At 44.0% G+C, this 25,113-nt stretch overlaps 1 protein-coding gene across 1 annotated transcript in view; it reads right to left on the bottom strand.

Annotated features, from left to right (window-relative positions):
* ACAD9 (acyl-CoA dehydrogenase family member 9) overlaps positions 1-24,740 on the bottom strand; it is a 40,699-nt gene extending 15,959 nt beyond the window's left edge. Inside the window, exons 1-5 of the mRNA XM_032842859.1 lie at positions 24,548-24,740; positions 18,380-18,473; positions 5,464-5,565; positions 1,811-1,917; positions 639-739 (exon numbers count right to left, since the gene is read on the bottom strand). Of these exons, the coding sequence (XP_032698750.1) occupies positions 639-739; positions 1,811-1,917; positions 5,464-5,565; positions 18,380-18,473; positions 24,548-24,697 (554 nt within the window). The 5' untranslated portion in view covers positions 24,698-24,740. The remainder of the gene's footprint in view (positions 1-638; positions 740-1,810; positions 1,918-5,463; positions 5,566-18,379; positions 18,474-24,547) is intronic.
* Between the last annotated feature and the right edge of the window lie 373 nt (positions 24,741-25,113).

Here is a 25,113-nt window from a genome sequence, read left to right as displayed (position 1 = left end):
CGCTCCAGCAAAACCTCACTTGCAGAGACAGGTGGCAGGCTGGACTTGGTCACCCTGCTTCTTCACACGAAAGAGCAGCAGCACAAACGACCTGGCCTTCGGCTGGAATGTGGGCATGTGTGCGCAGAACGGGCTCATCTGCGCTCCCATGAGAAGGAGGGCAGGGCACCCCTGGTTCCCAAGTGAGGGGAAGCGGGATGGAGTGCGGTCCAAGTAACGGACTCAGCAGTGGACGTCCTGAGTCCTCAGTGGCCTGTGTGACCCTGGGTTGATGACACCACCTCACTGAACCCTCGGTTCCTAACCTGTTCAGTGGGGATAGTACTGCTTGCCCGACACACTTGGAAAGCCGCTTAGAAGGCTGAAAGCCCTATCCTACGAGAGGTGCGCTGCAGCCCACGAACAGCCAGACAAGTGCTGTCGGGTATGCTATCTCATTTGTAAGTCTCGCTGGGACAGACAAGTAAGGTAAACATAAGAGAACTGCAAGAAAAGTTGCTGAGTCGATGATCTGGAAGATTCAGGGATGGAAGAGAGAAAAGCCACCACCGATTCATCAAAACCCACAGCCCTCATCCCAGGGCACCCGGAAGATGCACCAGGAGGCTGCCATGTGGCACCTCTCGCCGGGGGCACACCTGCTTGGCTCCGTCAGACAGAAGGCAGCGATGTGCTCCCCCGATGCCAATCTGGGCAGGTACTTGGCCTTCTGCTCCTTGTTGCCAGCCAAGATGATCCCCTAAACCAAAAACACACAAGGCTGCTATCAGCCGTGGGGAAGGAAGGACATGTACCACATGCTTGCAGAACATGGCCCTTTCTGGAGAAAACAACTCCTGCAAAAGGAAATATCCTGAGCCCAGAGCTAGCAGCCCCAAGGTGGGGAAGGGGAGGCTGCTGATGAGCAGGCAGTGGCAGGCTGCCAAGGAGCCACCCAGAAGTGCACCCTCTGGTGGGGCCTGGGTCTGGAGCACCAGCATGGCTTTGGGCCGGACTCTGGGACCTGCATCACTGCAGTTCAGGCTGGGTGGCCTTGGGCCAGAGATGTCCCTCCTCTCAACTCCACACTGGGGGTAATGCTACCCACTGGAAGGGTGTTTGGATGATAACGTGTGAAGACACAGGCATGCCAAGGCCACGCCTGGCAGAAAGAAGGTGTGCAGGCAGTGTCAGAACCGTCCCACCCCTTCTCAGTCAGTAGCATGGGGAGAAGTGTGCTCTTCCCACTGGATGATTGCTCGGAGCACAAGTGCTGTCAGGGTTGGGGGGGAGGGGCAGGCACACCGTTCACTTGGCCCCTTTCATTTTCTACAGGGAGCAGAGACAGCCCGAGTAGTGGGCTGGTCACGGAAAGCTGTGTGACCATGGCCCTGCCCTAAAATGCTCCAAGCCCAGGATAAGGAAGACACATGCACGAACAGCAGGGAGGACACGCTCTGGCCCCTCATGAGTTCCAAGCTCAGCAGGAGAGATTTGCATCCAGCAGTGAGGTGAAGACAGGTTCCTCGGACACAGTGGCATCTGGTACGGCCCTCAAAGGATGGGTCAAGGGTGATGGAGAAGGGAGGAGGATTCCAAAGGAAGGGACAGTGTGATCAAAGCAACTCTGAGCCTGTGTGGGGACCCAGCGCCATCCAGTGTGGCAGCAGAGAGGAAGATCACAGGGAGTGCTACAGGGCGCCCCCCCAAGACCCTGAAATAGCAAGCCCAAGTCACTTCCTGGTCAAAGTGAGCAAGCCTCCCGCCTCCATACCCCCAATGTGACTCCTGGCCTTCACAAAGCATCAGAAGGAAACCCTAGACACTTGACCTTAAGGCCAATAGCCTGGTGTGCCGCCAGGGTCACGGCGATTGATGCATCCAGGCCGACGATTTCTCCTAGACGTGCGTACATAGTGTTGGAGAGGCCCAGGCCACCTGGAGAAGAAACAGACTAGCTTTATTTGTGGCCCAGACCCAAATTCCTCCCATTAAAGGCAAAGGGCTTGACTGCTCTTTTTGCTTATAAAGACCATGTCACCATTTTAAGAAATCACAGTACAGAAAGGTCCAAAGAAAATAAAAATTACCCATAAACTTATCAGAGCATTTCTGAGTACATCCTTTCAGATTTTTTCTAGGCATATAAGCATATGTAGATATGTATGTTTTCAGCATAAAAATGTAACATTCAACACAAAGAGCGTAACTTCACGCGCATTAAATCATTTAAAATGTTGTGAGTGTCTTCTGTCCCAGATACAGATCTTTATAAATCTGGCAGCTATCCTGCAGCCCTTTCCCTGTATCCAGTGGGCTCTAGGACAGGTTTTCTCTGCCTCCGCACTCTGACACTCTGGGATGGATTGCGCCGTGCTGTGGGGAACTGTCCACCGCACTACAGGACTTTTGGCAGCACGGTCGGCCTCTGCTTGCGAGGTGCCAGTAGTTCCCTTTTTCCCAGGGTTTGACGGCCGAGAACGTCTCTAGACGTTGCCAAACATTCCCTGGGGAGGTAAATCAACCTGGATAGAAATCACTCTTCTACGAAGAAGACAAAAGATTAAAAAAAACACACTCCACTGAGCTGATGTATCTTGCTTTTCATCTTCAACTTCTAGAGGCAGCTGGGTGGCCTCTGCGTCTTAAAAATGACAGATGGGGGCCCAGGGTCACGTGGCCAACAGGAGCAGAGCTGGGCTCTGAATTTGGGTGGGGGTGCTAGCCCTGGAGCCACTGCACAGCCCGCCTGCAGAGGGTGCCACTCACACATAAAGGGAAGGGTGGCCCTGCCTGACGTGTAGTCCCCCAGGTTCCACACTCGGGGAAGGCCAGGGCTCCGCAGTATTCCATCCCCACCCATGCCGTTACACAGAAGTGTGACACAAAACACTTTTGGTCTTACTCATTTTATATCCTGAGGGACACAGTATTGTTTAAAAAAAACACCAAAACCTTCTGGTGCCTTTTTTTATTTTTAAAGATTTTATTTATTTGACAAAGAGAGCTCACAAATAGGCAGAGATGCAGGCAGAGAGAGAGGGGAGAAGCAGATTCTCCACTGAGCAGAGCCTGACATGGGGCTTGATCCCAGGACCCTGAGACCATGACCCGAGCCGAAGGCAGAGGGTTAACCCACTGGGCCACCCAGGCGCCCCTTCTGGTGCTTTTCCACTAACACAGGTATCACTGAAATCATGGAGGAACAGCAATCACATGGGGACAGATAACAAGTAGGTGGAGACTGCTGGCTGGGGAGAAGCTGAGGTGGCAGGAAGGAATCACACACTGGGCAGCGCACAGGGAACTGGGGAAGCAAAATCCAGGCTGGGCTGCCAAAAGGGCCTCCATTTTCCAAGATGGTCACTTCCAGCCAGTCTTTAGAATGCTCCAGACTGGGAACATTTCCCCGAAAATTTGGGGGCACAAACATGAAGGTGCTGTTGTCTTAATTTCCCAAGAAAAGATTAAAAAAAAAAGAGAGAGAGAAAGAAAAAAAAGAAAGCGAAAAGCCCCAAACTCATCTCAGGAAATAAAGAACATTTTCATATCAGTGAGTAGAACAGAACACAAGAATAAAGGGTGCAGAGTCACACCATCGCATGCCAACACACGCACACACACACACCACCCACACGTGCTGGCACGAAACACACACAGATGGAGAAGCATACATCCCAAACAGACACAAAGTGTTCCCACATCAAATTAAGTACTTTTCACCAATCAAGAGGCAATTTAAAAATGATTTTGAAAGGGAAATATGTATTATCACTAACCTATATCTAGAGGTTCTCTTCTGCCACTTCCGTTTTCTCCAAGCACTTAGTCATTTATATTTTTTAGCTGACAGACCCGCCACGGTTCTCTGGCTCCGCCTCCACTCTGTTCCCATATTCACCTCGGACTACACACTATGGCAGTCGACTGACCTGTGCCTTGTGAGCCAGGATGCTGACAAGCCTCAGCTGTCTGGGCAGAGCTCAGTCTCCCCCTGCCGCACACGGAGGTTGCAAACTGGGGCAAGGAAATGCAGCACACGGAGCTGCCTCCACGGAGGCTCGAGCTGCTGTGCTCTGCCAGGAAGGGAGGCGGCAGCACTGACGCTTTCGTGTACTCTTGCAGAGAGGGCAGTGTTGTTATGCCTCCGAATCAGATCAGGCCTGCACTAGTGGGTCCTAAATGTTCACACTCGATCTCAGCCAGGACCGGCTCCAGGTTGGGTACCAATGGGAACTTACTCTACAGATGTCGAGGGCCGCCCAGCCCTGGCTGCTGAGTGGGGAGAGAACAACACAGGCCTAACTTTAGTGTCTGGAGACAAGTCAGGCAGAGACAGAACGTCAAGAAAAACTCCTGTCTTCTGTGTCTTGCTCTGCAAAACCTAACTCACAACCTGACTGGAAAAATGCCTCAAATATCAATGTCCAAATAACCACCTCAAAGACAAGAAGTAGGCCCAAACCTTTAAAGCAGCATCAACAGCTCCTTCCCCTAAACCGGACTCCTAGCTGATCCAAGGGGAAAGAGGCTCCAGAGAAGCCTCAGGCAGAGGGCTCCCAGAGCAATGGCTGCAGCATACGGGCTGTGGAGCCCAGAGCCACGCTTTTATGTCAAAGGGGACCAAGAGGTAAAATTAAATGGTGTGTGCATGTGTGTGACTGTATTCTGCCCCTGTGCCACAGGCTCTGTTCCTCATCTCCCTAACCCCCTGCCCCATTTCCGGTTGTCCCCTTAATCCCTACAGAATTTAGATGACCAATTTTAGATTAGGCAGAAGAGAGAGATCTGTAGTGATTGGCCAAATCTAAGAAGACAGAATCACGCTGGGATCCTGGGGAGAAAGGCCGGGTCTTTCATCTGGGGGTTGAAAACATCACTACAATGATCCAGAAATTACAGGGACAGTCCAGAACACAACCCGCCCGGTTTGAATGTTCTCAGTGATCTAATCTCCCACCTCAATGCCCCTGTGTCCTACAGCCATGCGCCTTCTTCCTCTGTACCAGGACAGGACAGGAAGCAGAGTGGCAGACCCTGACACTTGAGCTCTCAGCCCACAGTCATCCCTCCAACAAAAAGGCTTGTGGTTCTGGGGCAATTCCTTTGTGGAGAGACCAAAGGGCCTCACAGTGCGGATGACACTGAAATTGGCCAATGTGGCTTTAAGGTTATACACACCCCCTTCTCCGCGGCCCACAAGGACCCGGACAGCACGGACATCCTGCAGTGGCCCTGATCCACACCAAATGAACCAAGTACAGACCTCAACATTTCTTCCTGTTCCTAGATCTCTTAGTCCACACACTCACCTGTCAGCCACCCCAGCTTTGGTCTGTGGTGGGTGTTTTTATTAATTCCAGTGGTTTTATAGTTTGATCCTGGACATACTGCATTTAAAGGCCACTTTTCCCAAAGAGAACCCTTTCCTGGACGAACATGGAGTGCTTACTTAAGAGCATGGGAGTGTTTTCCTTTACTTACCATATTCTTCTGGGACTTGCATCCCAAAAAGCCCCAGGCTCTTCAGTTTCTCTAACGTTTCATCTGGAATTCTTCCCTCCCGGTCAATTCTTTCAGAGTCCACTACCAAGAGGACATATTTTAATAAAGCAAAATATAAGCTATGTCTACAAAGATAAAAGCGAACAGAACAATTTTCGTACAGCACATACTCCCTGGGTCAGAAACTTCAAAATCGACACGTCTGGTCAGTTATTCGGCATCTGTTCAATTTCATCTAATGAGCCCAGCCAACACTGTATTTCAAAAAATGGCCTGTACCAGGCAATATTCTGTTTCTTGATCTGGGTGCTATTCACACGGGTGTATTTGCTATGTGAAATTGCAGCAGATTCACTTTTCTGAAAGCATACTGTACCTCGATTTTTTTTATTACCATTACCTCCTAGGAAATTAGAAAATAAGTACACCACTTCCAGAAATGTCCTAAAATGTCAGGCTAGACAGCCAAACTCTGGGCATTATCTGTACCCACGTCTACCTGGTTTTCAGAAACCATGACTCTTTCACCACAGCCCACAGATTCTGAGGACAGTTTACTCGGTTTAACACCTACTCACGTCCATTAGAGCAGAATGGAACAATCACTAGCATGAGGTCTATAATTACATACCTGTATGTACACATTCTTGCCTGAATCAAGTTAATTAAAATCTTCTTCAAATTGCCAGCATATTAAACTGCACTACTATTATAAATTTTAAAAAACCACCATAACGTGCACTTGGGCGTTTTTATGGACATGGGCCACCAGTGAGAAATATGGATTTCCCAGGAGTCCAAACCTCTCACTGGTTTTTTTTTTTTTTACTTTATTGACATATACAAGCGGCATATAATAAACCACGTATTTATAATATATAATTTTTTGGGTCCTGACATGTTTGTCCATGAAATTACTCCCACCAAGTAAGTAATAAAAACTTCCTTTTCCACAAAAAATTTCCTTTGTGATCAGCCCATTTGCATTCCCAGGCAACCATGAATCATCTTTTTGTCTATAGATCAGTTTGCATTTTTGAGTTTTATTTTTTTAAAAAAGATTTTATTTACTTATTTGAGAGACAGAGCATGAGGAGAGAGAGAGGTCAGAGGGAGAAGCAGACTCCCCGCTGAGCAGGGAACCCAATGTGGGGCTCGATCCTGGGACTCCAGGATCATGACCCAAGCCACAGGCAATTGTACCATCAACTGAACCACCCAGGTGCCCCTCATTTTGGGTTTTAGATCACATGGCAGGTAGTCTTTGATCTGGCATCTTTGATCCAGGAGGATTCTGAGATTCATCCATATCACTGCATGTATCAAAACTTTATCATAATACTTTTTACTGTTCAATATTCTACTGTATAGAAGTTTATCCATTTGCCTTTCAATGGACATTTGGATGGTTCTCAGGTTTTGGTTCTTAGAAATAAAGCTTCTTTTCCTTTCCTTTCCTTTTTTTTTTTTTTAAAGATTTTATTTATTTGACAGAGAGATCACAAGTAGGCAGAGCAGCAGGCAGAGAGAGATGGGGAAGCAGGCTCCCTGCCAAGCAGAGACCCCAGTGCAGGGCTTGATCCTAGGACCCTGAGATCATGACCTAGCTGAAGGCAGAGGCTTAACCCACTGTTAACCCAGGTGCCCATTTTTTTTTTTTTAAGATTTTTATTTATTTATGTGTCAGAGAGAATGTACCAAGTGTGGGGGGAGGGACAGACCCTGCTGAGCAGGGAGCCTGATGCAGGGCTCCATCCCAGAACCCTGAGATCATGACCTGAGATGAAGGCAGATACTTAACTGATGGGCCACCCAGGTGCCCCTAGAAATAAAGCTTCTATGAGCATTCATATTTAAGTTTTTACATAGCTCTGTTTTCACTTCTCTTGGGTCACTACGTTGGGGTGGAATGGTTGGGCTGTATGTATAATATGAAACTGTCAGGATTTGGGGAGACCCCTGCTTCCAACCAAGATGGAGTAATAGGGACTGGAATTTTCTCCTTGCCTCAACATACTAAACCCACAGGGCATGTAGAAGAGCAATGAGGAACGTGTTACTAGTAGAGAAGAATTAGCCCTAGACCACAAATTCTCAAAAAGGGCAACAGTACCCCCAAAGGTAATAAAAACTGGTTCTGGAGTGGGGCAGAAAAAAATTTTTTTAATGGATAAAGAACAGAAATACAAATAACACACAAACAGATATATGGTGTAACTGTGGAATTAAAATTTCATGAGTGGGGTGTAAATAGGGGAAAAGTGTCTGAAAAGAATTTGGGAGGGTTAATAATAAAAACAGGTTGAGAAACACTGCTCTATAGGATGCTCTGCTCCTACTTAACAACACTTAAAAGGCAAGCCTTGACCAAAACCAAAGACATCACCAAAATCAGATTGAGGGAACACTGATCCAAAAACCCTTAACAAAATACTAACAGACTGAATTCAGTACTACATTAGCTGGATCATTCACCATGATCAAATGGGATTCATCTGGGCATGTAAGAATGGTTCAGCATCTGCAAATCAATGTGACACATCACATTAACAAAAAGGTTAAAAATCATGGTCAACTCAACAGATGCCATAAAAAGCACTTAATAAAATTCAACATTCATTTCTGATAAAACAAACTCTCAACAAAGTAGGTATAGACGGAATTTAACTCAACATAATAAAGGCCACGTATGACAAACCCAGAGCTAACATCACACTCAACTGTGAAAAGCTGAGGGCTTTTCCTCTAGGATCAGGCTTGACACAAGGATACCCACACTTGTCAGTTTCATTCAACATAGTACTAGAAGTCCTAGCGACAGCAATCAGACAAGGAAAATAAACTACTACAAAACATGAATTCAGTAAAGGTGAAGGATAGAAAATCTACATGAAAATGTTGCATTTCTATACACTAATAATGAACTGTCAGAAAGAGAAATTAAGGGGCGCTTGGGTGGCTCAGTTAGGCGTTTGCCTTAGGCTCAGGTCATGATCCCAGGGTCCTGGGATCGAGCCCCACATTAGATTCCCTGCTCAGTGGAGAACCTGCTTCTCCCTCTCCCTGCCGCTCCCCCTGCTTGTGCTCTGTCTCTCCCTCCCTGTCAACTGAATAAAATACTTAAAAAAAAGAGAGAGAGAGAAGTTAAGAAAATCTCATTTACAACTGCATCAAAAAGAATAAAATACCTGTGAAATAAATTTCACTAAGGAGGTAAAAGACCTGTATTCTGGAAACTGTCAAAGCAGTAAGAAAAGAAACTAAAACTAACAAAAATAAATGGAAAAACATAAAAGCATACCTCATTTTAGTGGCACTTCACAGATATTGCATTTTTTACAAATTGAAGGTTTATGGCAACCCTATGACAAGCAAGTCTACTGTGCCATTTTCCCAGCAGGATTTGCTCACTTCATGTCTCTCAGTCCCATTTTGGTAATTCTCACAATATTTCAAGCTTTTTCATTATTATTTTGTTATGATGATCTGTGGTCAGTGATCTTTAATGTTACTTACTGTAATTGTTTTGGGGAGCCATGAACTCCACCTACATAAGACAGTGAGCTTAACTGATAAACGTACATGTTCAGACTGCTTCACTTTCCCAGTCTCTCTCCCTCTTCTCTGGCCTCTTTCTTCCCTGAGACACAATGTTGAAAATAGGCCCATTAGTAACCCCACAATGGCCTCTAAGTATTCAAGTGAAAAGAGGAGTTGTATATAGTCTCTCACTTTCATTCAAAAGCTAGAAATGATTCAGCTTAGTGAGGAAGGCATGTCAAGACCAAGAGCTAGGCCTCTGGTGTCGAACAGTTAATCAAGTTGTGAAGGCAAAGGAAAAGCTTTTGAAGGAAATTAAAAGAGCTACTCCAGTGAACACAAAAGGTAAGAAGTGAAACAGCCCTACAGCTGATGTGGGGAAGGTTGTAGTGGTCTGGAGAGATCAAACCAGCTATATTCCCATAAGACCAAGGCCTACTCTAGAGTAAAGCCCTTAGTCTCCTCAATATATGAAGGCTGGGTGAGGTGACGAAGCTGCAGAAGAAAAGTCTGAAGCTGGCAGACGTGGTTCACGAGGTTCAAGGAGAGAAGTCATCTCCATGACATAAAAGTACAAGGTGAAGCAGCAAGTCTTCACGTAGAAGCTACAGCAACATCCGGGCAGCACCCTCACCAGCAAAATGGCTAACCCTTACTGCAAGCTCAAGGTGACAGCATTTTTTAGCAATACAATGTGGGTGGTTGTTGTGTTTTTTTAAGATTTTTTATTTTTAAGTAATCTCTACAAGCTCAAACTTAAAACTGCAAGATCAAGAGTCGCATTCTTGGGGCTCCTGGTGGCTCAGTGGATTAAGCCTCTGCCTTTGGCTTAGGTCATGATCTCAGGGTCCTGGGATCAATTCTCACATCAGGCTCTCTGCTCAGCAGGGAGCCTGCTTCCCCACTCTCTCTCTGCCTACTTGTGATCTCTCTCTGTCAAATAAATAAATAAAATCTTTAATAAAAAGAGTCACATGCTCTAACTAGAATGTAAATAAAGACATGAAAAAAAGTCTCTACTGACTGAGCCAGCCAGGTGCCTCAGCAATAAAGTATTTTTAAATGAAAGGTATATACATTTTTTGGGCATCTGGGTGGTTCAGTCAGTTAAGCATCTGCCTTCAGCTCAGGTCATGATCCCAGGGTCCTAGGACTAAGTATCACATTGGGCTCCCTGCTCAGTGAGGATCCTGTTTCTCCTTTTCCCTCTGTTCTCCCTGCTGTCAAATAAATAAAATTCTTTAAAAAAGGTATGTACATTTTTTAAGACATAATGCTAATACTATTTAATACACTGATATAGTGTAAACAGAACTTTTATATGCACTGGGAAAACAAAAAATTCATTTGACTAGCTTTATTGTGGTAGTCTGGAACCAAACCTACAGTATCTCTGAGGTGTGCCTATACCATGCTCACAGACTGGGAGAATGTCATTAAAATGTCAACACTACCCAAAGAAATCTATAGATTTAATGCAATATGTATCAAAATAACAGTGGCATTCTTCACAGAGACTAGAATAAATAATCCTAAAATTTGTATGAACCGCAAAATATGCCAAATAGCCAAAGCAACGATAAGAAGAATAAACCTGGAGGTATCATGGTCCCTGAAGTTCAAAGCTATAGTAATAAACACAGTATGGTACTAGCACAAGAACAGACATAGAGATCAGTAAGAACAGAGTCCAGAAATAAACCCACACTTTTAAGGTCAATTAGTCTTTGACAAAAGGGGCAGGAATATACAATGGGGAAAAAAGACAGTCTCCTCCATAAACACTGTTGGGAAAACTGGACAGCTACATTCAAAACGATGAAACTGGACCGTTTTCTTACATCATGAACAAAAATAAACTCAAAATTGACTAAAGATTTAAATATAAGACCAGGAACCATAAATCTCCTAGAAGAAAACACAGGCAGTAAGCTCTTAGACATTGGCTTGAGCAGTGATTTTTTTTGGCTCTATGTCCTCAGGCAAGGGGAACAAAAGCAAAAATAAACCAATGGACTATCAAACTAAAAAACTTCTGCGCAGCGAAGAAAACCATCAACAAAATGAACGGAAGAAGGCGTTTGCAAGTGATACATAACCAATAAGGGGTTATATCCAAAACATATAAAGAACTCACAACTCCATGCCAAAAACCAAACAATCCAACCAACTAAAAAACGAGCAGAGGTTGTGAACAGACGTTTCTCCAAAGAATACATACAGATGACAAAGAGACACAAGATGCTGAACGTCACTAATGATCAGAGAAAGGCATTCAAAACCACAATGAAATATCATGGTTAGCATGGTTAGCTAAAAAGGTAATGGTTAGCATCAAAAAGGTAAGACGTAACAGGTAAGGATGTGGAGAAAAAGGAACCCTCAGGTACTGTTGGTGGGAATGCAAAACGGTGCAGCCACTGTGGAAAACAGTATGGAAGTTCCTCAAAAAATTAAAACTAGAGGGGTGCCTGGGTGGCTCAGTCGTTAAGCATCTGCCTTTGGCTCAAGTCATGATCCAGGGTCCTGGGATCGAGCCCCAGTCGAGCCCTGCATCAGGCTCCCTGTTCAGCAGAAAGCCTGCTTCTCCCTCTCCCACTTCCCCAGCTTATGTTCCCTCTCTCGCTGTGTCTCCCTCTGTCAAATAAACAAGTAAAATCTTTAAAAAGAAAATTAAAAAAATAGAACCACCATACAATCCAGTAATTCCACTTCTAGGTATTTGTATGAAGAAAGCAAAAACATTAATTTGAAAAAATTCATCAACCTCTATCTTTACAACAACGTTATTAACAGTAGCCAAAATACAGAAGGAACCTAAGTGTCCATCGAGAGATGAATGGATGAAGAAGATGTAGTATACATAACTCAGCCATTAAAAAAAATGAAATCAAGTCATTTGCAACAAGATGAATAGATCTAGAGGTTATCACACTATGTGAACGGAGTAAGACAGAAAAAGATCATACAATTTCACTTATATGTGGAATCTAAAAACAAAACAACCAAAACAGAAACAGACTCACAGACACAGAAAACAATATCGTGGTTGCCGAGGGTGGGGAGGTGCGGCGGGGGGGGAATGGAGGGAAAGGCAAAATAGGGGAAGGGAATTAAATGACACAAACTTCAAGTTAGGAAGTAAATAAGACATGGCAATATAATGTATAGCATAAAGAATACAGTTAATAATACATAAGAATTTTGTACGGCAACCAACAGTAGCTAGGTTTATACTGGTGATCACTTTGCAATGTATATAATAAGCATTGCATCACTATGCTGTACACCTAAAACTAGTAATATGTATCAATTACACTTCAATTAAAAATATAATAACAAAATAAAATGATTTCACTCCTCAAAGCATAAAGGATAAACTGGTCCTCAGGGAGTATTAAATAATCTAATTTAACTGTATTGTTATAAACAATATAGGACCCTAGCTTATATTCAAAATAATCTGAAGTCTAACAGGCATTATCAATTGTATCTGGGGACACGTTTTATTTGCAGTAATTTTTTTTTTAAAGATTTTATTTATTTACTTGACACAGAAAGAGAGAGAGAGAGATCACAAGTAGGCAAAGAGATAGGAAGAGAGAGGAAGGGAAGCAGGCTCCCTGCTGAGCAGAGAACCCGATGCGGGGCTCGATCCCAGGACTCTGAGATCATGACCCGAGCCGAAGGCAAAGGCTTAACCCACTGAGCCACCCAGGCGCCCCTGAAGTAATTCTGGTATATAAATATTTCATATTTTATTTATTGTTAACTGGTATACAAAATGTCCACCATTTCCTATTATGCTCTCATATTCTCATATTCCTATTATGCTCTCATTTCCACATAAAAGAACAGCCTCGGGCAACATATGAACAATTGATAAGAGAACTTTAACTTGGGGCTCCTGGGTGACTCAGTGGGTTAAGCCTCTGCCTTCAGCTCAGGTCATGGTCTCAGGGTCCTGGGATCGAGCCCCGCATCAGGCTCTCTGCTCAGTGGGGTGCCTGCTTCCCCCTCCCTCTCTGCCTGCCTCTCTGCCTGCTTGTGACCTCTGTCAAATAAATAAATAAAATCTTAAAAAAAAAATTCACAAATTATGTAGCCAAAATAGCCTTATAGCTATTAAAGAAATTGAATTAGTTAGGGATGCTGGGCGATTCAGCCGGTTACATGTCTGACTTTGGCTCAGGTCATGATCTCAGGGTCTTCGGTTCAAGCCCTGCGTTGGGCTCCATGCTTAGCGGGGAGTCTACTTGTCCCTCTTCCTCTCCCTTTACCCCTCCCCCTGCTTGTGCTCTCTGTCAAATAAGTAAGTAAAATCTTTAAAAAAAAAATAAGTTAAAATTTTTCCATGAAGAAAACTCAAGGGTCAAATCTTCCACGGATGAATTCTGCCAAATATTTAAGGAAGGAATCATACCAGCTTTACACAAAGTCTTACTGAAACCTGAAAAGGAAACATTTCCTGACTTAGTCTATGTGGCAAGCATTATTCTAATTAAAAATTGGATTGTCTGGGGTTTTTTTTGCTACTGAGTTGTAGGAGTTCTTTGTATATTTTAGATATTAACCTCTTACCTAATATATGGTTTTTACAAATATTTTCTCCCATTCCTTAGGTGATGGTTTCCTTTGCTGTGCAAAAGTTTCTAACTTTGCTGTAGTCCCACACGTTGATTTTTGCTTTATGTTTGTTTTGTTTTGAATTGCTGTTGGCTGTGTCTGTGCCCCAGGTATAAACCCAAGGTCTTCTTAGGTTTCCTGAATCCATGCCTTTCCCTGGGCATGTGTGGTGGCTTTATGATTCCCCCTGCATATGTGGTTGCTTTTGAATGACCTCATCTTTAATCTGGCTCCCAAAAGAGAAAGAAAAATGAAAGGTGGGGGGGGCAAAAAGGCACAGCACCTTAAATCCCCTGCAAGTCACTTTGGCCACAGGGGTGAGGGCTTGTAATCAGAGCACATATCCCTAATATCTGATGGACAAGGTCTTTTTTTTTCCCCTACTCTGGCTCCCATAAACCATGTGTAAGCTGCTCAGGAATAAGTGCACAGCAGCCTGCTTTGGGGCTGGAGGTAGAAGATGGGTAGCGGCTGCTGTGCTCAGAGCTAACTGATCAAAATTAACTGCAATTTACTATCCACGCTTCCCTGGAAACTGCAGGCCTTCAACAGATTCCAGAGTTCCAAAAGCAATTACACTACACAGACTTTGTCACTGCAGTTGTTATCCAGGTGGGGACATAGATTTCTGGTGCTTCCTACTCTGCTACTGTCCCAGAATCCTCCGGTCACTTGACTGACAAAGGTACTAAGTGAATTTAAGGAGAAAGGATAACCTTTTCAACAAATGTTGCTGGAGCTATTGGACAATCGCATGCAAAAAAAATCCTCAAATTTTATCTCACATCACATATAAAATAAACTGGAAAGGGGTCATAAATATGAATGTTAACAGTTAAAATTATGAAACTTCTGGAGGAAATTATAGACAAAAATCATCATGACCTTGGGTTTGGCAGATTTCTTACATAAAATACAAAAAAAGATAAACTACAAAAGAAAAAACTTCACTTAACATTAAAAACTTTTGCTAATAAAATGAAAAAAAAAAAAAATCAAGCCAGACTAGGAGAAAACTTTTGCTGAACGTATACTAGAGAGAAGACCTGTATCTAGAATAAAGGCTTCTTATAACTCAACAATAATAAGACAATCCTAGTTTTTAATGCATAAAGTATTTAAAGGACATTTCACTAAAGAAGACATACTGATGGCAAATAAGCACCTGATAAGATGCCTAACGTTACTAGTTATTAGGGAAATGAAAATTATAACCACAATGAGATACCATAACACACACACTAGAATGCGACCGACATACCAAGTATTAGTGAAAATATGGAGCAACTGGAACTTTAATAACTGGTGGGAATGGAAAGTAATAACTCCGGAAAACAGTTTGGCAGTTACTTAAAAAGTTAAACATGAACCTACCTTATAATCTAGATATTCCACTCCTTCCATACCTCCCCAAGAGAAATGTGAGCATGTCTGTCTACATCAGACTCATAGAAAAACATTCACATCTTCTGTGATAGCTAAAATCTGAATACATACTGAAAGTCAGTTAATAGGTGGGCAAATAAACGGTGGTATATCCACACAAAGAGATACGACTCAGTGTTAAAAAGGAATGAACTAGGGGCGCGTGGGTGGCTCAGACGGTTAAGCGTCTGATTCTCGATTTCGGCTTAGGTCAGGATCTCAGGATTGGGAGACTGAGCCCCATGTTGGGCTCCATGCTGGGCATGGAGCCTGCTTAAGATTCTCTCGCTCCCTCTACCCCTCCCCCCCGCAAAAAAGGAATGAAACTGGAAATTATACCAGAAGCAGCTACGCAAAAATGTATGTAATGTAGAATTCTATTTAAAAAGAATTCCAGGAGGGGCACCTGGGTAGCTCAGTGGGTTAAAGCCTCTGCCTTCGGCTCAGGTCATGATCTAGGGATCAAGCCCCGCATCGGGCTCTCTGCTCAGTGGGGAGCCTGCTTCCTCCTCTCTCTCTGCCTGCCTCTCTGCCTACTTGTGATCTCTGTCTGTCAAATAAATAAATAAAATCTTAAAAAAAAAAAAAATTCCAGGAAATGCAAACTAATCTACAGTGAGAGAGAGCCAATCAGTGGTTGCCTGGGGACAGGTGTGGATGAGAAGAGGATGAGAAGGGCAAGAGAAAGCATTCAGGGTAATGGATATGTTTATTAACTTAATTGTGTTGATGGCCCCTTGGGGATACATATATGTATTTTTTAAAGCAGAACATTATTATATTTGAATACACAACTTCTGTACAATCAAAAAGTAAAACATCAAAAAAAAAAGTAAAACATCACAGTGAATTGGTGGTGAGAACACGTGTTATTTCATGTGCAATGCATGGCAAATGGTTAACATCCTTAGTCATAAATGATCTTTTAGAAACCAGTAAAAAATGCAAAAACGCAAATATTCTAAGGGAAATGAAAAAAAAAAGAGGAAAATGAAATAACAAGTGACCAGTAAGGTTTAAGAACATATGAAGATGACTGAACTGAACAGTAAGAGAAGAAAAGCAATTTTTTTGTAATACCACACTGTCATAGATTAAGACATTGAAATGTAATGTTTGTACTGTTCAAGAAAACAGAAGTTTTATAAACACTGGGAGACAAGATTGATGACGACAATCCATACCATTTGGGGAAAATTTCTACTTTTGACTCCAAATATAAGTTTTGGATACACTTACTTCCAGTAAGGTGGAAATACTAGGACTATTTCAACAAATTAGGCAGAGAAATTAAAAATAATTTATATATAAAGCATGTAAGTGCCTAGAAAACTTGTATCTAATATACGGGTCCAAAAGACTACTAGCATAACAATTTGTTCATTAATATGGGGGCACAAATATATCAAAATTTATCAAACACTATATTTAAGCAGGTGTAACTTAGCATAAATCAATTATACCTCTGTAAAGCTTGTGAAAACCCTGACAAATCAGATTGTAGAAGTTTAAGTAAAACAACAAGGAACTAAGAAAAGATACAATCAGGAAGATAACCACTAGAACAAAAACAGAACAAATATTTCTAAATAAAAGATATTTATACACAACAAAGCAACTTTTAAAACCAGGAACAGAACAAGTGTTAATGATGGAGAATTTCTGAGTGTGCTGGGGGGAGGGTGTGCACATGGACAGAACCACTTCAAGGGGGTCCACCCGGCCAAAGCTATTTTAATAATAGTAAAATATTCTTTGCCTTTTTAAAAATTCTAATCCTGAGTATACACGGGGGTTGTCCTGGAGCAATAAGATAGGCATCACAGATTAAATGCAGAAAAGTATGAGAATCCAGCTGGATTCTACCTGGTTCTGGCTAGATTCTGCTATCTATTGTTGCATATAACAAAGCCGAATATTAAAAAGATCTGTGAAACCGTAAAACCATACTCCTCACTATTTTTGTCTGTTTGTAAATAAATATTCTCATTTAAAATACTGTTTGAGGGGCGCCTGGGTGGCTCAGTGGGTTAAGCCGCTGCCTTCGGCTCAGGTCATGATCTCAGAGTCCTGGGATCGAGCCCCGCATCGGGCTCTCTGCTCAGCAGGGAGCCTGCTTCCTCCTCTCTCTCTGCCTGCCTCTCTGCCTGCTTGTGATCTCTCTCTGTCAAATAAATAAATAAAATCTTAAAATAAAATAAAATAAAATAAAATAAAATAAAATAAAATAAAATAAAATAAAATACTGTTTGCTAACGTGTACTGGGCTTTTCGTGATTTTTAAATAAAGTAATAAATGAACAAAGTATTTTTTAAATTTTCGTTTTAATTTTCTAGCAGGGCACACAGTCATAGATAAAACCCACATAAAGAAGAACCCTTGGGGATCCTCAGTGCTAGAGAAATACTACTGTCAATCAATCATCACTGGACTCCCCAGAGAGCTCCCTCCGTCAAGACGTAGCCCTGTCAAAGGGCTGGCCAAACGGTCTAACGGAGGGATCTTCAGGCCACACTGGTGCTCTTGACCTGTGCTCTGCAAGCTGCTATACTACTCCTGGTTCGTAACAAGCTAAGAGAGAGTAAACCTTTAAAAACACTTACAGTAATTTTACACTGCCAAACAACCAAGCACATGATCAATGGATTTATATTTTGTAGATCTCTGTGGTTTTTTTCCCCTCCATTTTCCTAGTTGTCATTTTATTGTATTTTACAGAAGTGCTGGTTTGCAACAGTCTGGAAATGTTTAAAAGCAATCCTTCCCCACATATACATTGTATACATTCTCAATATACATCGAGAAACACTAAACTAGATGCCTTCTAATTAAATAGCAGTAGTGATGATTTTTTAAAAGTCTTTATTTAAATTCACTTTAATTAACATATAGTGTATTAGTTTCAGAGGTGGAATTCAATGATTCATCAGTTCTACTGAACGCCCAGGGCTCATTACTTCAAGCGCCCTCCTTCATGCCTGTCACCAGTTACTCCATCCCCTGACAACCTCCCCTCCAGCAACCCTCAGTTTGTTTCCTAGAGTTAAGAGTCTCTTATGGTTTGTGTCCCTCTCTGATTTTGTCTGATTTTATCTTTCCTTCCCTTCCCTAATGTTCATCTGCTTTATTTCTTAAATTTCAAAGCAAGTGGGATGATTAAGCAAAATATTATCAATAGATATTATTTCTATAAGATTAGTAACAGTCAAGAGAGCTTCCCCTATGTATACTGCTTCTAATGTAAATATCAAAGCAACAGTCCTTAAAATGGAAATTAATAATGGTAAAGAAGATCATACATACCCTCTTCAGTGAAGAATTTTTCTACGGGTCCCACAAACTGATTGATATCATTAAGTTCATCTTGGCTAACTTCTGGAAACGGGAAAACTTCTTTCTAAAAATGATAAACATTTACTGAAAATTTAATTTTTAGAAACTTCCCATGGTGGTAACATCCATCAGAAGGGGAGAAAACAGATACTACACTTGCTATTAGCCAAAGGGCCCAGAAGCACAAGGGGAGGAAAGAGTTGCCGGATTCCGTATCTGGCAGGCTGGGCAGTACTCGCTAACAGAAGTAGAGCGCAGATCGGGGAACAGGAATTGTGCATTAGGTTCCACCAAGAGACATCTTCTGCCCATTCAAGCAGACTTCTTCTGGCTTTTGCTCCGCTTTCCCTATCAGTAACAAGTTAGGCAGAGTGTCCCGTGAAACAAAGAGCCCTAACATTTCAAAGCCCTGGGCTCTGTTCCCTGATTTGCAGCCTGCTAACTGGGTGGCCTCAGCCAAAGCCCTTCCCCTCTCCACGCTTCCACTGCCCCGCAGGTAAATATTTATATAACATGCAGGTAAATATTTGCTCAAGGGCGTGGGGAGGATTGTGAAGGCAGCAAGAGGGAAAGCTCTCTACTGAAATGTAAAATTCTACGCTGGTTATTTTGAGTTCGAAGATGCCATGCCCACGAGAATACAAGGCAGTGACTTGGCCACCCATCTTGCCAGCTGTTGCCCGGCTATGCACTCCAGCCTCCGTCCCTCCTGTTCTGAGGACATCTACTCGCAGGAGGGTCACTGCAGGACACCCAGCTGTTGGGCCACATCAACCTGGATTCAACTCTGGCTCCACCACTTACATGTGTGGCCTGGCCCTTCTCAGGGTCAGCTTCTCTTCTGTTACAGTTGACCCCTCAGAAGGGGAGGCTCCCAAGAGATAAGGGGTGTCCTGAAATACGAAGGAGCTGTAATAACTTGTATAAGACACTGGTCTGCTTTTGTTTTTGCCTCGCAAGCCTGGAAAACAGCTGAGCTTCAATTCTGTCTCAAACTGTCAATGGCCAGTGTTTCTGGCTGACCCAGGATTCTCATTGGGCCATCACTATATATTGCCTTAAACTACTGTCACTATCTATTGTATGTTGTGTCCTTAGCTCCCCTGGCTTTCTGGGTTCCTGCCACCCCTGCGCTACCAGCACAGCACGAGGACCTAGATGAGTACTTGAATTTGGTCTCATTAACAGCTGAAAGAGGATGTCCCAGGCCACAGGCTGCCAGCCCCCAGGAGTCCTGCCTCTTCTTATGGCACTTCCCACCGAGTGTTCAAGAAAGGTCTTCGAAACAGAGGGGTCCCCAGTGTTCCCCCTCTAGCTTCTTGTGTATCTAATCAGCCACTGAAGCCTGTCCACTCTAAAAACATGCCCCCAAGTTCTGGACCCAGGACCAACGACTACAGGCTTGGGGTGGGTCGCTAGCCGAAAAGAGCCAGCGGACTAAAAGGAATTCCTTCCTCCAGGCCATCCCTGACCCTGCCCTCAAGATGGTCTAAATGGAAACTAGGTGGAGTCTTTCATCACTCACATCCTCTCAGAACAAAGCTGTCTGCTTAGCTGAACAACACCGAGGCTCAACCCAGACCCTTCCTAGGCTCACTGGTTCCTATGGGCTTGTGCAATAGGTGGTGTTAGAGGAAGATGATTCCGTTCTGATACCAGTGACCACATGATGAGAAAAGAGAACAAACAGCCTGGGAGCTAGTGCCCTCACCTACAACCAAAGGATAACTGCTACAGGAAGAGAGATCTCAAGTGCATATAAGAACAATATTCATAATCCCAGTGGGGTGCCTCACGGGTGCTGGACTTGATATCTAGCAGCAGTTTTTAAAGTTTTTGAAGCAGTGGAACCAGTTTCTTAAATAAGTCTACTATGGAAACCAAATATGTAAAATAGATAAAAGCCAAGCTGCTCAGGTTGAGGATGCAGGTGGGGAGCTCACCCAAATGCCTCCCATTCAACTCCCCCCCCCCGGTCCCTGCAGTAGCCCCTGGGATGTTTCCAGGAATAGCAAGGGTCCAACAGAGGGTGGCATGGACAGCTACAGGCCTAGAGGACCTCGACAGCTTCTCTTTATTTATTTATTCTCTTTATAGCATCTCAAATGCCATGCTCCGGCTTAAATCCCAGTAATGCTGTGAGATGATGTCAGCTTAAATCAGGGCAGTAGCATAGGAGGGGCTTAAAAGTTGTCAGATTCTAAACATATCCTGCAGGTAGAGGAAAACAGGATTTGCTATTGGCTTAGACGTGGATTATGAGAGTAAGAGGCATCCAAGGGGATTCCAGGTGTTTGGCCAAGTAAGTGAACAACAGAGCCACTTACCATCTCAGATAAAGATGACGATAAAGATGAGGGAGGGGAGGAGCAAGACTGGGTGGCCACACCAGGAACTCAAGTTTCAGATATGCTAAATCTGAGGTGCCAGTTAGACATCTAAGCGGAACTTTTGGGAAAAAGGTAGACATCAAGAGCCTGGAGTTCAGGGGAGAAATCTGGTCTGGAGAAATGTATTAGAGTCGTCAGGATTCTGATATTTAAAGTCACAGACTAAACTAGATTAAAGGAGGAGTTGTGGATAAAAAGAGAGGTCTACAGGGGCGCCTGGGGAGCTCAGTGGGTTAAGCCTCTGCCTTAGGCTCAGGTCATGATCCCAGGTTCCTGGGATCAAGCCCTGAATCGGGCTCTCTGCTCAGCAGGGAGCCTGCCTCCCCTCCAACCCCCCTGCCCTCTGCCTGCCTCTCTGCCCACTTGTGATCTCTGCCTGTCAAATAAATAAATAAAATCTTAAAAAAAAAAAAAAAAAAGAGGTCTACAGACTGAGCCTCAGAAAACCCCAACTTTTAAAAACAGACCCATATATACAGAGAACTAATGGGTGTGAGAGGAGGTAGGATGGGAAAAATGGGTGAAGACGAGTGGGAGGTACAGGCTTCCAGGGAGGAAAGGTACAGCATAGGGAATCTAGTCAATGGTCCTACAGTAGTGTTGTATGGTGACAGGCGGCAGCTACACTTGTAATAAGCGTAATAAGTACAGATTTGTCAAATCACTATGTTGTATACCTACAGCTAATGTAACATTGTGTGTTAACTATACTTCAATTAAAAAAAAAAAAGATTCAACTGAAACTTAACACTTTAACACTGCATGTTACTCTAGTGGAAATTTAAAAAAAAAAAAAGTCAGGGGCTGGAGAGTATAATGCTAAGTGAAATAGGCCAGTCAGAAAAGACAAATACCATATGATTTCACTCATACACAGAATACAAGAAACAAAACAAATGAGCAGAGAGGAAAAAAGAGAGGAAGAGAGAAACTAAGTGATTCTTTTTAAAGATTTTAGTTATTTAAGAGACAGAGGGAGCCAGAGAAAAAGAGAGCAGAGAAGGACAGTGAAAGGGAGTAGAATCCCTGCTGAGCAGGGAGCCCACGGAGGGGCTCTATCCCGGGACCCTTGGGATCATGACCTGAGCCAAAGGAAGATGTTTAATCAACTGAGCCACCCAGGCGCCCAAAGAAAGACGCTCTTTTTTTTTTTTTTTTAATTTAAAGATTTTATTTGTCAGAGAAAGAGAAAAGGGCACAAACGGGAGCAGCAGGCTCCTTGAGCGAGGAGCCTGATGTGTGACTCAATCCCAGAATGCTGGAGATCATCACCTGAGCCAAAGGCAGCTGCTTAATGGACTGAACCATCCAGGTGTCCCAAGAAGAGAGAATCTTAACTAAAGAGAACAAACAGATGGTTGCCAGAGCATTGGTGGGTCAAGGGATGGGTGATATTGGTAAAGGAGAATTAGAGTACGCTTACACAATAAGCACTGAGTAATGATTAGAATTGTTTAATCACTATATTGTATACCTCAAACTAATATAACACTGTATGCTAACTACACTGGAATTAAAAATTTAACAACAGGGGCGCCTGGGTGGCTCAGTGGGTTAAAGCCTTTGCCTTTGGCTCAGGTCATGATCCCAGGGTCCTGGGATTGAGCCCCGTATCGGGCTCTCTGCTCAGTGGGGAGCCTGCTTCCTCCTCTCTCTCTGCCTGCCTCTCTGCCTACTTGTGATCTCTGTCAAATAAATAAAATCTTTTAAAAAATTTTTTTAAAAATTTAAAAACAATTAAAAAACAAAAAAAGAAAATTCCTAACTCTGAATAGGCTAGTCAGAAAGACCGGCCAATGTTTAGAAGTTAAGGAGCTAAAAAGAACCAGCATAGGAAACTGAGACGGATCAGCCAATGAAGTCAATAGAAAAGCCAGGAGAGAATGGTTTTTTAGAAGCCAGGAATGATGAACTGTGTCAAGGAAGATGAGAAGAGACCACTAGATTTGACAACATGGAAGTCACTAACTGACCTCACAAAAGAGCAGTTTTAGCAGACTGTTAAGGACAGAAGCTCCAATGGTCTGAGTTCGGGATGCAGCAGGGAGGGTACAATCACTGATGTAGATTAGAAAGGAGAGAATTACTGGATCAATGCCCCTGAGTAGGTGAGGAGGCATGGGTTCTAGTGAGGAGGTTGGTTTGCTAAAAGTAGGTAGATACCCTACTCTTATTATCCATAGTAATCGACTGTAGACCCTATGGGTGTACCTGTGGGGAGGAGGGATAAATGCGGTGGTGGAGGTTCCCCCACTGCATGTACTTTCTCAGTAAAACAAGAAGCAAAGTTGACAGGTGAGTGAGGATGGAGGATGTGGTGCAAGAAGCCTGGAAAAAGAGAAGCATGAAAGATTTGTGGTCTTTTCACCAATGTGCTGGAAGGCATGATGGACATCCCAGGACCGAGTGGACCAGTAGCCCCAGGTTCTGGGAAGAATGGTTTCTCAAACGTTAACAACTGGCTTTGCACTTCCCAGCGGGGCAAACCACTCTGAGTTTCAACTTCTGCACCTGTACTGCCTGACTGATTAGAGGAACAGTCTTAAAAAACAAAAAACAAAACAAAACAGAGAAAAATCCCTTAAACAATACAGTACCAGCCAATATTCCAGCCTACCTCAAAGCATTTTACACACCTTTTTTTTCCTTTGCTTTGCACGGCACTTTTAAGAGACGGCAAGTACTACTTTCACTATTTTGTAGATTAGCACACTCAAGCACAGGAAAGTGAAGTGACTAATTCAAGATCACAAGACTACTAAGTGGTGAAACTGGCGAACATTACCTATTCTGCTGCCTCTTGCATCTACACAGCACCTGACGGTTTTATTTATTTATTTTTATTTTTAGAGAGGTTTGTTTTTTTTTTTTTTTTTTTTTTGACAGACAGAGATCGCAAGTAGGCAGAGAGGCAGGCAGAGAGAGAGGAAGGAAAGCAGGCTCCCTGCTGAGCAGAGCCCGATGTAGGGCTCTAGGGCTCGATCCCAGGACTCTGGGATCATGACCTGAGCTGAAAGCAGAGGCTTTAACCCACTGAGCCACCCAGGTGCCCCCACCTGACCGTTTTAAAAAGCATTTCCGCCCATTACAAATCTCAATTTACAACACATCTGTGAGGCAATACATGTTAACTAGTTCCATTTTAAGGTTGAAAGAACTGAGGCTGAAAGTCGCACAACCAAGGTCAAATCTATTAACAAGAGTGCTTGATATTAATGAGTGCTTGATAACGCAGCTGTTAACTAATGAGTAACAGCTAGGTTACTGTTGGGTTATACCACCTATGGAAGGGACCGGGTGTGGAAGGGACCTTGGAGCCAGCCTGCAGAGGCAGGGTGAGGCGCTGGAACTCAAGCCGTGAAAGCGAAGGAGCCGCTGGAAACGGACACAAGAGCACCACGGTCACAGTCTGAGCTGTTTAGTAAACACAGAGGAAGCCCCGCACATTTCCGAGGCAAAATGCTGAGCTAAGAGTCGCTCAGTGACCACCTCGCCTAGGGTTTCCCAAATTGACCTAATTGAATTAGCTGTCAGAACTGTAGACTGATTCTCAGGGCCCATAGCCTGGATTCTTCCCTTTACCTTGAAAGATTCTGGTAGGACTCCGGAACTTGGGAGTTTTAGCACACCTCCGCCTGGCGGGCGTACGTATCAGCCAGGTGTGGGGACTCTCACTTTGACCTCTTTCCTGCCAAAGGGCAAAGAGCGGGAGGCAAGAGAGTAAGGGGCGGCCAGCGCTCGGCATTACCTTCTCGATTTTGCCCAGGAAGAGCTCCTTGGCGAAAGCTCGGCTCGGCGGACTGGTGCGCAGCAGGCGCCGGCTCGTGGCGAAAGCCACCAGAGCCCGGGAGGCGCGCACCACTACCGCCCTGCGCGAGACAAGGACAGAGACAACCATGCTGCCTGACGTGATCCACGCCAACTCCGCGCCCGCAAGTCTTTCTTAACGCCTCAGTCACGTGCACCCTGCAGGCGCCGCGGGATGACGCCACTGGCCTGAGCCACGCCCCTGGTCGGCATTTGCGACACCCCGTCGCCTTTGCGCTTGCGCCGCTTCCCACCAGGGGGACGTCCCAGGGGCGGGGCCGACGCCATGTTGGCAGCCTCTTGCTGGGCTGTTAGTGGCAACGAGAAAGCGTCTGATATGAAGCGCTTGGGTGGTTGAGTCACCACCACCCCCCAAACTTCTTGACCCGGGGCAGACCCAGCGCGGGCCAGCTGTCTCCCTTGCTTCCCTGTCGCCAGTTGGGGCGACGAGGACGCGGCAAATCTAAAGGAAATGGGAGAGGGATTCTCAATATTGGTTCCCTCTGG

This window comes from Lontra canadensis, unplaced genomic scaffold (genome assembly GCF_010015895.1).
Source record: "Lontra canadensis isolate GAN:19392208 unplaced genomic scaffold, GSC_riverotter_1.0 scaffold133, whole genome shotgun sequence".
NCBI classification, from domain to species: domain Eukaryota; kingdom Metazoa; phylum Chordata; class Mammalia; order Carnivora; family Mustelidae; genus Lontra; species Lontra canadensis.
Note: the sequence above shows the minus strand (reverse complement) of the source record. Positions and strands in the feature narration are given on the sequence as shown.